Source organism: Herpailurus yagouaroundi, unplaced genomic scaffold (genome assembly GCF_014898765.1).
Source record: "Herpailurus yagouaroundi ecotype Mexico unplaced genomic scaffold, PumYag 221, whole genome shotgun sequence".
Taxonomy (NCBI): domain Eukaryota; kingdom Metazoa; phylum Chordata; class Mammalia; order Carnivora; family Felidae; genus Herpailurus; species Herpailurus yagouaroundi.
In genome coordinates, this window is record NW_024412452.1 from 12,722,144 (window position 1) to 12,735,903 (window position 13,760).

Consider the following 13,760-nt stretch of genomic DNA (forward strand, 5'->3'; position numbering starts at 1 on the left):
AGCCCCAGCCCCAGCCCCAGCCCCAGCCCCAGCCCCAGCCCCAGCCCCAGCCCCAGCCCCAGGGAGAGTCATGGAAGAGTAAGGAGGCCTGGGCTACTCGTGGGAGGGACTTAGGATAGAAGAGGGTCTGCTAGCTGGGCCTCAAGAAGGCTTCTTCCTGGAAAAGGTCTTCCAGGACAAGGCCACACGAAGCAGGGTATCCATAACACAGCTGTGCCTCTCTGTTCCACCTGCTCTCACCAAAGCAGCCTGTAGCTTACTTCCTCTTGAATCTCCTCAAAGCCCTACTTTTGTTGCAATCTCATCTTTGTTAGCTATGATAAGCATTTCCTACTCCAGCTGGTCCCAGGATGGAGGTTTCAGGCCCTCTTCAAGGTGGCCCCAACAAGCCTTTCATGATATTTCTGCTATGGGGTCACCAGAACCGAGCCCTGGACCTCAGTATCTCCTCAACCAGCTCTGACTGAAGCTTCTGCACTTTTTCTCAGAACACCCTGCCTGGGTCACTTATGTGTAATAGCCAAGTTTCTGGACATTCTATCTGGTTCATATATCATCATTGCTATTGTAGTTATCACTTACAATGTGGTGGGAATTATGCGAGGCAGGAGAGATTGGTGGTTATAGACTGTTATAGTCTGTGGCCAGACAGCCTGGGTCCAATCCCAGGTTTACCCCTGTCTAGCTGGAAAAGTTGGTTACTTGACTTGTGTGTCTCAATTTCCTCTTCTATGAAAACATTACAGTACCTCTCTCTCTTGAAGTCGTTGTGCGATTAAGTTAACCCATAAAATGAGCTTAGAAAAGTACATGGCACATGGATCCCATTATACAAGCGTTAGCTGTTACTATTGTGCCAATGGCCTAATTAACTCCTTGCTACAACTCTGAAGAAGGTTCTGTCACAATTTCCCATTTATAGATGGCAAGATGAGGCCTAGAGAGTTTGAATGTCTTGCCCGCAGTCCTATGAACTCCTGTGCTGCAGAAGCTCTTCCTTCCCCTTGGACCCACAACTAACCCTGAGGCCCTATAAGTCCCCATTCTTCTGTGAGGCCCCATAGCCTGCAGGGCTCCAAGCTTCTATCTACTCTTTCATGAGGCTGCCAGGCATCGTTCTTCATCTTGTCAAAGCTGGAGGCTACCGGCTGCTGCTGAGCACAGTGGCAAAAATGAGAAGGATTTGAGCTGGGGGTCCCTGACCTTTCACCAGCTTCTTGGGGACAAAGCCTGTGGGTCCGTTCCCCTTCTCTGTTCTTGGTAGAAAAGCACTTCTGACCTACAGTTAACTCTTCTGGTGATGTGGCCAAGATAGTAACCCCAGCTCATGCTCAGTGGGGGTGGAGGAGGAGGAGCCTCCAGGGAAGCGAAGTATGGAGCATGGCAAGTAGGGCCTGTGTGCTGGTGGACCAGGCCAGCTGGAAGTGTGGGATTTCCACAAAGGTCTATCCCTGGTGACCCTGGGACAGCGGCCATTCAGATCTCAAGGAGAAGCTGACCAGTAGTGTAGCTTTGGCTAGTGACTCAACTTCTCTGGCATTGATTTTCTCATCTGTACAATGGGAGTCAAATCAGGTGCCCAGGAATATGGTGAGATTAAACAAGACATAGTATGTAATAATAATATGAATTTACATTAATATGAGTAATAATATGAAATTGCCAAATTGATTTAGACAGGCATTCTGGGCAATGCAAACTTGTCTTTTTATAGTTTCTGGTCCCTTTTAAAAATGTCATTCTTTGCCTTCCCTTATTAAAGCTGTTTGTTAGCAGCTCTTTCATGTTTTGACTGAGGTACAAAGATTAAGGCTACTGTGTCTAAGCCAAAAACTGGTCAGTGGGATGAGGAGCTGCCAAAGACCCAGGCAGATATGGGGAGTGTCCCTCTTAGCTGGGTCCCAGGGTAGGAAACAGGATTGATGAGGTGAATCTGCTGGGGCAAAAGGTGGAACAAGGGCCAGTTTCTGTGTGTCTCAGGCAGAAGAGACAGTGGATTAGCTCCCCCCCCCCCCCGCCACTTCTTCCTTGTTCCTTCCCTTCCTCCAGGGTGCCTCTCTGCATTGTAGAGGCAGAAGTCTGAAATTCCATTTACCAGAACGCCTTATTCCCAGAGTACTGGATGTCAGTTAAGAGGACCTCCTTAGAAACAGGCGTATGAGATGGTGAGCATGGACATCAGGCAGAGCTCACGTCCCTGTCCTTCCATCTATTTTCTGTGGACAAGCCTGGGGGTGGGACTTGGCGTTTCTCTGCAACAGTGTTCCAGGGCCCCTTTCCCAGCTTTGGGGGAGTTGAGTGGCAGCTATGGTAACATTGGTTCCCACTCCCTGGATTGCAGCTTTGGTGGTATGTTCTCAAACTGAACTTCTCCTGCTTCACCAGCTCTCCCAGTGATGGTGTTAAGCACCTAAATCCCCGAATTAAACCACTGGCTCTGCTTGGAATACCTAGAGGAATTTCTGATTCTGCTCTGACTCTTGATTGGGGTGAATGCCTGAGGACTTTGCTGCCACTGGGCACCGGCAATGGCAGAGGCCTCTAATAGGACAACTCCATTTTTGGAAATGACACTCAGGAGCAATGGTTTGGAAGGAATCTAAGTCCCTGGGTGACATGAGGAAGAGAGATGACCTATGCCTCTCACACTGCCAGAGGGGAGAAAAATTAACTTTAGGTTCACTAGGCCATTGTGTCTTCGGGGAATGGCAAGGTGGAAGCACCCAGTCACTGTCAGGTGTAATACCTTGGCTCAGGTTAGTTCATGTGATTGCTCTCCCTCAGAACATATGGCCCAATATACAAGTCTAACAGACAAGAGGCCAACAAGTTATAGTTGGAATTGATGGAGGGGAGCAGGTATGGAGGAATAAATTCTGGGGTTCTCACACTGGGCCCCTGACACACACTAGCTTATCCACTCCAGGGTTTGGCAATAAATTAGAAAATGTCCTTTTTGATACTCACAGAAATTCAAGTAAATGGGTAAACTATCTCCATTTTAAGATTTCCACATAGGGGCGCCTGGGTGGCGCAGTCGGTTAAGCGTCCGACTTCAGCCAGGTTACGATCTCGCGGTACGTGAGTTCGAGCCCCGCGTTGGGCTCTGGGCTGATGGCTCAGAGCCTGGAGCCTGCTTCCGATTCTGTGTCTCCCTCTCTCTCTGCCCCTCCCCCGTTCATGCTCTGTCTCTCTCTGTCCCAAAAATAAATAAATGTTGAAAAAATAAATAAATAAAAATAAATAAATAAATAAATAAAAATTAAAAAAAAAGATTTCTGCATATTTGGCTCTCGTTACCTTCTATCTGTTTGCCAGCAGACAACACCAAATAAACTTAGAGAAAAAAATTATTTTTCTTCTTAAATGTGTACATATATATAGGTTATATATATACACTATAGAAGTGACCCACACTTATTGTGAAAAATTCAAGAAATATAGAAGATACGAGGTACAGATCTTCCCTCATTCCCAGGCTCACTGCTCAGAGAACCCCAGTTAAACATTTGGTGTGTCCTCTTCTCTTGCAGGCAGTGGCATGGAGGGAGCTGAGGAGGAGATGGGGCTGAGGAGGTGGTTGATGTGGCTAGGAAACTGGATGTATACAAGAGTTGAGCAAATAAATAAGTAAATATACTGAGGATAACAGGAGTCAGGTTTCTCACTGTTGGAGAAGGGAGTTACAGATTAGGGAGAAACAAGAGAGAAATGTGAGCTATTGGATTGGAATTGGAGATATTAGTGTGAACTCCTGCGTTTTAACCCTCTGTCATCTATCTACACAAAAATATAGATATAACTGTGTGTGTACACTTATATGTGTACATATGTATGTTTCCTATCTGCTAAAAGGGCTTAGAAGCATTGACATCCAAAAGGAATGAACAACCAAGCTTCCAAATCTTTGTTTCTAAATTCCATCTTCCACTAGAATTGACTGATTCCATGGCTAGGCTGGGAAGATTCAAGATGAGCCAGGAACATGTCATGCCTTTTTGGTACAAGTAAGAAGGCACGCAAAGAATGATGGGGTCGTGTTAAAAGAACAGAGAAGCCAGCACAAAGGGGGCTCCTACAGGCCAAACCTGGAACCATTTGAGCACTGAAATAGTGATCTGAATAAATTACATCTTATTGAGCAAAACATAAAGTCATGAGTTCATGCTGAGATAAACACAAAATGAATAAATACATGAGGAGAAGGAAAAGCTCATCCCCCCAATAGGTTGTCAATGATTTGGCCACAAAATAGTGGTTAATTCAGGCAGGAGTCATCAATGGATGCTAAGGATTTTGGTGATTTCCTCACAAAATATTTATCAGTCAAAAGGAAAAGTTAGTCCATGTATGGTGAAGGAACCTGGGAGACACCACCGTGACTGAGTGATCAAGATTAACTTCACCAGTGGTGGGACAGGTTGGCATCATGTATGTCCTGGTGGGATGCACTGAGAAAAGCCCAGCGTCCTTTCTGTGGAGTCCCTGCCAAGAAGGGATGGCCTAGGTCTGGACATGAGGGAACATTGGGCAGAACCTAGGTGAGGGACATCCTTCAGAATGAAAGACTTCTCTTAGAAACTGTCAAGGTCATGATGACAGGGCAAGACTTAGGAAACACTTCAGAAAAAGAATAATGAAAATGGGAATATTCCTAGAGAGAAAGAGGGCAATGGAGTAAATGTGGAAAAATGTTAACAAGTAGAAAATCTAGGTGAAGGGGCTACAGGACCTTTTGGTTACTGCTCTTGCAACTTTTATTTATTTCAAAATGAATTTTTAAAAGTTTTCTTTGTAGCCGGCAAATTTTTTGTCTGGTAAATATATACATGTACATAAGTATGTTTGCATACATGCGTATACATATATCCAGAAGCTCAGTCCCCAGCCTGGACTGATCAAACTGGAATTCTGGGGATTGGAATCCAGGCAAGCGGATCAAGAAAAACCCAATTCCCCCAGGCGACGCCAGGGTGCGGCCAGATTTCAGAACCGGTGCTGTCTGTAATCCAGTGTTCACCAAAATCACCTGTGCAGCTCGTGAAACGCGGCGCCCCGAGCGGCACCCGACTTGCATTAGGCCAGGGTAGGGGAACCGGGACAGGTGGTCCGGGCCCCAGGCCCCGCCCCCGTGCTCCGCAGCTCGGGCAGCCGCAGGTGCGGGAGCTGAAAGGCCGCACCGCCCCCAGCCCGCCGCCCGCCGCCATGGAAGCAGCGCCCGCCCCGGCTCTCCTGAGCGTCCCGCAGGCCGAGGTGCTGGAGGACGTGCTGCGGGAGCAGTTCGGGCCGCTGCCCCAGCTGGCCGCCATCTGCCGGCTCAAGCGGCTGCCCTCGGGCGGCTACTCCTCGACCGAGGACCTCCAGTTGGTGCTGGAGCGGCGGCGCGTGGCCAACGCCAAGGAGCGCGAACGGGTGAGCGCCCTGCGCCGCGCGGGTCCCCAAGGCCACCCGGGCTCGGCCGCCTCACGACCCGCTGCTCGCCACCAAACACCTGGCCGGTAGCCCGTGCACCCACTTACCCCCACCCGCGGGGTTCCGAGGCGACTCGAACCTCCTGAGGCCCGAGGTTCCGTCGTCCGGGAGACGTTCGCTGACGCTAGGATGGCCTCCTCACCTGCTGACCACCCGGAACGGGGTCAAGGGGTGGGAGTGGGGACACGCGAGGCCCCTGACAACGTTAAAAATGTCTTGCCTTGGCAAGTGCTTTCAAAAAGGTTAGCGCCCAGGAGTCGCGCTTAAATCTCCCAACCACTCGGCGCTGGGTAGGCGCTTGGGGTGCAAAGGGCTCCCACCACCCCTTTCCCTTCTGCATCTCTGCCTCGAAGCAAGTATGGGGTGAGGGGGCCCAGTGGAAGTTACTCTTTTCTCTTTTTTTAGAGTAAGGAAACACGGTGCAGGGGTGCGCACGGGACTTGCACTCCAGCTAGTGTTGTTTCCCAATCAGGCTGGGACGCCGCGGTGAATCACAACGCGGAATGGTCTTGTGCGCCGTAGTCCGAGCGGCATCTACTGGTGGCTTTTAGTATTTCTCATCGAACCTGGGCCCCCCAATTTGTCCAATCTGGCCTCCCTTCTGCTCTTTGCAGACCTGGGGGTTTGGCCGCGGCGGAGGAAGTCCAACGGGGAGTGGGGCGGGGGGTGGGGGACAGGAGAGGACGGAGGGCGCGCCTTCGGGCTTGGGACTTGAGGGAGAGGTTCTGCCGCCCGTGCCCGGGTCCTCTGGAAGTGGAGCCCCGGTGCATCAGCTAGGAGCTTTGGGAAAGGGCGGGAGGAGAAACGACCAAGTGAAAGCAGAACAGGGGAAGTTGGGGTAAACTGAGGGAGTGGAAAAGCCTGGTTTCACCAGGCACGGACCCTTTGTGAAAATAACCCTGGAATCGGATGTGATGATGTGGCCTCAAACAAGATTCTGATTCAGTAGTTTGCGTTTTGTATGGGCCTTCCCATCAGGAAGGAATTGCTTTCTGCAGAGAATTCATCCTGGTTTTACCCTCTATTTTAAAGCTAATGACCTTCATTCTTCTTTACAACGACAAAATTAATACACCTGGAAAATACAGAAATGACCAGGGAACAGAAACAACCATAACACAGATATAACTACCATGAACTGACATCTTGTATATATCCTCCCAGTCTTTTTTCTCTAGTTATGTGTGTGCCATATAGAATTCTATAAAACTGTGAGCTAGTACGTATTTTTGGTTTTTTTCCACTTAACACTATCAAAAACATTTCCTCATTCTTAAGCATTCTTTCAGCTTTTTACTGCATAGTCATATAAATAGACCATAACTTATCCAGTCTCTATGCTTTTTGCAGCTTTTTACTGGTCTATATATCTATGTGTAATTGCTCTCAAAATACTAGAAATGGAATTACTGGAACTTAGGACCTATACAATCTCAAAAGTTGTGATACAAGTTGCCGAATTGCTTTCTAGAAAGTTTACTCATTTTCATCCTTTCTTACAGGGTATAAGACTGTTCCCTTTGTCCATCTCCAATGCTGGGTATGATTAACAAAATGACAACATTACCAGCTTGGTACATGAAAAATGGCATTTAATTTCTATTTTATTTTATAGTCCTTTCATCAGAGTTGCACATTTTCATGTTTGTTGGTCTTTGTATTCTGCTGTAATGAGATAACTATGTCCATTGTTGACTTTGATCTGGAGTGGGAGAGGACTCTCGATTAACAGGAGTATATTGGCTTTATGGTGTAGTGGAAACCAGTTTTTTCCAAGGCCTCTTTCCCCCAGGGGGTTGGTCATCAGAGTTCCAGGCATTGTGAGCTGAAGGATTGGACCCTGGAGAATTATAGAGAGCTAGCCTTATTCTGCCTTTAAAGTCCTGCCAACATGCAGACTCTCTAGACACTAACACCTGATTTGGCTGGGAAAGAGATTAAAGAGTTGATGGCACAGTGCTTGAGTAGACCAGTGTTTGCACATTTTATTCATTATCAGTACCACTTATGGAGGACTTTCTATGCACCAGGTCAGGAAGAAGAGTTTTATGTACAATTATGTTAATCACCACAAGGATGTTTACAAGGTGGGTATTTTCCACTTAGCAGATACACCATAATGTGGCAATATGAAGTATCCTAACGTTCTTGTAAAGTTAGTATGTGTGTGGTGGAGCTGGGTTTTAAATCCTGATGTATTGACTTAGAGTTTTTAGCCACTACCCAACTGCCTGAACATTACAGTGCAGCAGGTATGCTCTAAGAGGAGGAGGACAGGGTTCAGCAAGAACACAGACCCCTTCCCCCCTGCTAGCCCGTCCACCCACAGTGCTGAGTTTACGCTGCTCCTTCCTCCATTGCCAGCAACTGCACTGCCAGTGGAGGGGGGACTCTGGCATATGCCTATTTAGGTTCACCACCCAGACATGAGCTGTGAAAGCAAGCCCTCACAACCCTCATCTATGGTTTGGGGAGGGCATCTGTACAAATTAGCTTCTCTGTGTGTCACTGTGCTTTTTTGTTTTCCAGATAAAAAATCTCAACCGTGGTTTTGCCAAACTGAAGGCGCTTGTGCCATTTCTTCCCCAAAGCAGGAAGCCTAGCAAGGTTGATATCCTTAAAGGTGCAACTGAATACATACAAGTTCTCAGTGATGTTTTGGAAGGAGCCAAAGACTCGGAGGTAAAGGTTTAAGAATTTAGAACAATGTCCACCATTTATTGAGCCCTTTCCATGTGCTGGGCAATTTATATGTTCCGGTTAGTTTGTAACAATCCTAGGAGTTATTTATGATCCATGTTTTACAGAGCAGGAAATCAAAATACAAGTAAAGGCTACATAGCTAAGAAATGTCAGGACTGGGGTTTGAATCCAGATCTGTGTGAGCTTTGGAGCCAAGTTTCTGATTATATACTTGCCTCCTGTCACTGTCCAGGGTACCTGCTTCCTAACTGCTGCATCTTTAATAGGACCTTGATAGCTAGGGTATGACAGGAGGCTTCCATAAATCCACTCTATAGTGGTGGTTTCCCATCAGACAGGACACCGAAAGGAAGAGGCATTTCCCTTGGAGAAGCCCTCTCTAAGACAAGTCTGGTGGAATGCTCAGCAATGGTTGGGGATACCAGTCTCATGGGATTTTCAACCATTTTGTGGGATGACATAAACGAGCCTGCTATGCAAACTGTGAAGCACGTAGTGTCAGCACAATTATCAGTGTGTAGAGCTCACAACTGTCCATTAGGTGATGGAAGCTGTGGGCTAGTTTTATGGGTTTGTTGCATGGTCAGGCAGGACTTGAAGGCCTGTAAGTGAATTAGTCATCAGAGGAGGTAAGATATGAAGAGAGAAAGACCTTAGAAATGAGTCATGAGTGACACCATTGGCAGGAAGGAGGAGGAGCCATCAGAGAGGAGAAGGTGGCAAGAAGGTGGAGAAGCAAGACTGCTCCTAAAGTTGGGTGGGGAGAATCTTGGGAATCTGAGGGTGGGAAGTGGCTCAAGAAACTATGGAGAAGCCCAGAATGTGAGGTGTAGGATAGGAGTGGGCTGGAAGTCTGCTTATTAGGGGCTTGAGGGTGTGTAGATGGCCCTCAGAGTAAAATGGGTCCCAGGCAGAGTATAATGGCAAATTTCAAGTCCATTAAACCTAGAAATCTGAGACTGGAAGAAGGATCAAAAGGATGGAAGAAGAAAAGTGGTTAGATCAATTGAAGTCTTTTGTAAGTAGCAATGTGATTGTGTTTAGGGACAGAAGAGAAGGACCGATATTAGAGAGTAGAGAAACATTATCATTCTAAAAATTTAGGCTGGGAATAGCCAGGTTATATAATGGTTCTTTTCATTTTTTTCCTTGTCCACTCACTAGTCCTACTTGGGTGACCCCTGAGGGGATAAATTCTGCAACGGTGGGAATGGATTGTCCTGTGAACCAATTAGATGCTTGAGTTGTGGCATGGTCATAGCATTTGTACATGAACAGGTGGCTGCCCTAGTTTTTCCTTGCATGTGTAACAGGAGGGCTTTGTTTTGTGCTACATTCATTACAAAATACAGGATCTGTTCCATGGGATAATATTTGTAATGCAGTTGCCAACTGTACAACATCTTAAGGTTATAGAAAAACAAATACAGTCTCGTGAGTAATGATTTTCTCTCCATCCATGATAGCTTAAGAATGGCCCTTATCACTTAAATGAAACTTCATTGGTTAAAATTGTGGAATATATTGATTTAAATCTTCAGAATCTTGACTGTCATACTGTTTGACAACTACATATGGTTTCTAGAGACAAAATCTGGATCACCAGAGCTATAGCAACAATGTTTCTGAACCACCTATATCATTGGCTAGAGATCTATCGAGAAACCTCACCCAACATGCCAGCTGTACTGTGGGCTTGAAGAACGAGGAGGAGAGGCCCTGGGCAGATGGTGGCAGTGGTGAGTCCGCACACACTTGTCGCCAGAGCATGATGTCCACGACCGGAGTTATCTCCCCAACCAGGAGTCTGGTAAAGTGTTTTTTCTTAAATAGCCACATAGATGTCAAAAACTCAAAATATTTTCCTTGAAGTGTGTGGCATTTTCCATGCTGAAAGATGATTGAAACAAGGTCATTTTGTGAAAGTACCTAATGGGAAGGTGGAGTTTGCTAGTTTGGAAAATTTATTATGTTTCCAAATTAATAGGTAAGCAACTCAAGGGGAAGGCAACCCCTCCAGAATTACCCACTTCAGACCGAAGTTTACCTTTTATGGCCCTAAATAACTCATCAAAAATATCTCTGACTGTGAAGCCTCCAGAAAAAGAAAGAAGTAGCTTGCCATACACAAGGATAAATGGTGATACCACAGACATGCATGCACATGTGTGCACACACACATTTTGTTTTTGAAGTGGCCTTATTGGAAGGCATTTTCTAAGTAAAAATAAGAGTTTATTTAATAGCTCCTGGTACTTTGCCAAACTAATGAAGCTGCTGGATAGAAATAGCAGTCTGCCTCTTCAAGTCCACAAGTGGGCATTTAGCCCTTGCTGTGACTGTGTTACTCTGATGAGACCCCTTGGTCCGTCCTGCCACATGACTGCTAGAAACAAGAACAGCTTGTAGGAACTGTAACCAAGCGTACTGTAACAAGTTGCTTAGTGTGACATAAGGGGCAGTGGGAGCTGTGGAGTCACAAATGCTGGTTGGTGGTGGGAGGCAGTTTAAAATAGCAGTTGAGTGCAGGTTCTAGAGAGCCAACACTGGGGTTCAAATGCTAGTTTTGTAACCTTAGGTGAGCTGCTGAATCTCATCCTCAGTTTTCCCATCTGTGGAATGGGAATGATAATTGGACTACCTTGTACATGAGATAATTGTGAGACTCAAATGGCATCATGTCAGGGAAGTGTCTAGCACAATACCTGGCATGTCAGTGTTCACTTGGACATACATTATTAAATCTGCTGGACTCATCATGAGCAATCAGTATTGATTGGTGGGTAATCAACAATAAGCCACAGGCATTCTGTTTGTAGCAAGTGTTCTGAGTTTTCTCACTTGGCCTTTAGTAGTGCTCTACTCTGGTTTGGGTCTTCCGGGCTTTCTGCTGACTGACCTTGGCTGCCATTTTTTTACTTGATTACTGTTCTGTAAGGGTTCTACTTCTTGTACATGCTCAGTTTTAGATTTTTATATTCTGGCCACTTGACCTATAAACCAAACCTTTCCTTGACAGTCAACCTTTGGGAGACTGAATTCCTGTTGCTACTACCTGAGCCGACTGGGAATGACTGGGAACAAAAGTAAGGATGAAGATCTGACCTGAGCTGAACCTTGAACCTGGCTATCTGTTAACAATAGTAATGTTAGTTTTGGGACGCCTGGGTGGCTCAGTCAGCCAAGCATCTGATTCTTGATTGCAGCTCAGGCCATGATCTCACCATTTGTGAGACTGAGCCCCACATTGGGCTCTGTGCTGACAGCTCTGAGCCTGCTTGGGATTCTCCCCGCCACACACACCCCTCCCCTGCTTTCACGTGTGTGTGTGTGTGTGTGTTCATGCACGCACACACACACTCTCAAAATATTAAAAAATAGTAATGTTTTAATATATACTCGGTATTAAGGCAAGAATCTTACTTGCATTTAATCCTCACTTATCCTTGTCAGATAGGTATCACCATGTCATTCTTGGGGTGAGCTGCTTGGCTATACCTTCCTGCCATTCCTTTTTGGGCCTGGGCTGGGAGTGGAACCTAAAAGGAAGCACAGTCGGCATATGCTTAGCAACACCAGCAGCAGGGATGTACAGGAGGTCTTTGTCTTCCAAGGATAATTGATCCTGGAAATAGGCTGTTTATAGTAAGTAGATTTAAAGCGGGGACTAACATTTTCTATTAAGAAACAGAAAAGTTCCCTTTCTTTAGGAAAGGGAACAAAACACTTAAGTTTTAGTCTTTTGGTTAACTCAGTTTAAATTGCTAGTTGAAAGAGCATGCTAATTCTTAGACTAAACAAAGAATCATGTTTTTGAGATTTTTATATATGCATGTAACTTCTGCCTAGTGCGACTTTCCAGGCCTGAATGTAAAGAGTGACCTTTTTTTTTTTTTTTTTTGCAGAAATGTTCTAGGATTTCATCAGTTTTGTGAAGGGTTTCTCATTCTTTGACATTCAAATCATTTATTTTTAAAATAAAAGCATTTATTCTGAAACACTTTATCGAAGGGTCACAAGTACAGTACAAATAACTTTTTTCCTGACCCATTTGAGAATAAGTTGCCAACCTGATGCCCCATCGCCCTTAATTAGTATGCATTTCCTATAAACGAGGACATTGCCTTACATGACCACAGTGTAGCCATCAAAATCAGGAAGTTAATGTTGTGGCATTACTGCCTCAAAATCCTCAGGCTCCATTCAGGTTTTCACCAACAGTCTGAATGTCCTTTCTAGCAGAAGGACCAGCTGAGAATCATGAGTTGCATTTAATTGTCATGTCTCTTTAGCCTCCATCTGTCTGGAACATTTTGTTGGTCTTGTCATGATTTTTATGACCTTGACACACTGAAAGATTACAGGCCAGTTGTTTTGCAGAATGTTTCTTGATTTGAGTTTGTCTCTTTCCCCCGATTAGATTCAGATCTACATCTTTGGCGGGAACGGCATGGAAGTGATGCTATTGTCTACCCATTGCATCTTATTAAATGGGGTACATTTTGATTTGTCCTATTACTGAGGATATTCACTTCCATCCCTTAATGTAATAACTTCCAGGCCTCTCTACTGTAAAGTTAACCTTTTTACTTTGTGATCCGTATTTTGTGTGGAGGTGCTCTGAATCTCTCTTGATATCCTGTTCTTCACCAACATTCTGTATCTATGAAACTTTTAATTTTGAAATAATTATAGATGCACAGGAAGTTACAAAGATAGTACAGAGAAGTCCCATGTACCCTTAACTTGGTTTCTTTCCCTCAATGACTGCATCTCCTGAAACTATAGTACAATATCAAAACAAAATCGATATGGGTACTATGTGTGTCTAGTTCCCTGTCCTTTTATCACAAGTGTAGATTTGTGGAATCACCACTACTGTTAAGATCTAGCACGGTTCCACCCCCATAAAGCTCTCCTGCCTGCTATCATCCACTGCCCCCACATCTCCACTTTCTCTACCCACTGACCACCAGTAATCTGTTCTCCATCTCTCTATCATTTGGGGAGTGTTCTATACTATATGGAATCATTCAGTGTGTATTCTTTAAAGTCTGGTCTTTTTACTTAGCACAGTGCCCTTTAGATCATCCCAGTCATTGTATTAAAAGTCTATTCACACCCCTCCCCCTTCATTGCTGAGTATTAGTCCATGGGATGGATGTGCCACAGTTTAACCATTGACTTATTGTAGAACCTTTTGGTTATTTCTATATTCATTTTAATGGTTTTCTATTTAATTCAGTAATTATTATATCATCATAATATCCTAGCATTTCATTATTTATTTTGTTATTCAAATTGTCCTCGTTGTGGCCAGTGAAAGCCCCATCAAATGGGCTAACTTTCTGCTTGACCTGTCACTATCATTCTTTGATCATTTCCTTTCTGGCAGAAGATGTTCTGAGCTCAAGTATCATGCCCTTTCCCACCCCTAGCCCTGGAATGAGTCTTTCATCAAGGACACCCTGTGTGTAACTCATTTCTCCTCTCTGTACTGTCTCCCCCATGCCTGGCTCTTCTCTTCACCCCTTTTGGGCTTTAGCGCCTGTATTAGTTTGCTAGGGCTGCTGTAACAAAATATA

General features: G+C 45.3%; 3 protein-coding genes across 3 annotated transcripts in view; all 3 read left to right on the top strand.

Moving 5' to 3' along the window:
- The window catches only part of CLEC4F (C-type lectin domain family 4 member F), a 32,149-nt gene extending 27,307 nt beyond the window's left edge, over window positions 1-4,842 (top strand). Inside the window, exon 11 of the mRNA XM_040458603.1 lies at window positions 3,534-4,842. Coding sequence (XP_040314537.1) covers window positions 3,534-3,555 — 22 coding nt within the window. The 3' untranslated portion in view covers window positions 3,556-4,842. The remainder of the gene's footprint in view (window positions 1-3,533) is intronic.
- Window positions 4,843-5,106: 264 nt separating this feature from the next.
- Window positions 5,107-6,103, top strand: FIGLA (folliculogenesis specific bHLH transcription factor). Its single transcript, XM_040458606.1, has one exon. It carries the CDS (start codon window positions 5,206-5,208, stop codon window positions 5,500-5,502), a length of 297 nt encoding a protein of 98 aa, XP_040314540.1. The 5' UTR covers window positions 5,107-5,205; the 3' UTR covers window positions 5,503-6,103.
- Window positions 6,104-8,138: 2,035 nt separating this feature from the next.
- Window positions 8,139-13,760, top strand: part of ADD2 (adducin 2) — a 123,968-nt gene continuing 118,346 nt past the window's right edge. Inside the window, exon 1 of the mRNA XM_040458598.1 lies at window positions 8,139-8,154. The gene's annotated coding sequence lies outside the window, so the exon portion shown is untranslated. The remainder of the gene's footprint in view (window positions 8,155-13,760) is intronic.

Coding starts and splice junctions, on each gene's coding strand:
- FIGLA (XM_040458606.1), top strand. CDS start 5,206: ATGGAAGCAGCGCCCGCCCCGGCTCTCCTGAGCGTCCCGCAGGCCGAG.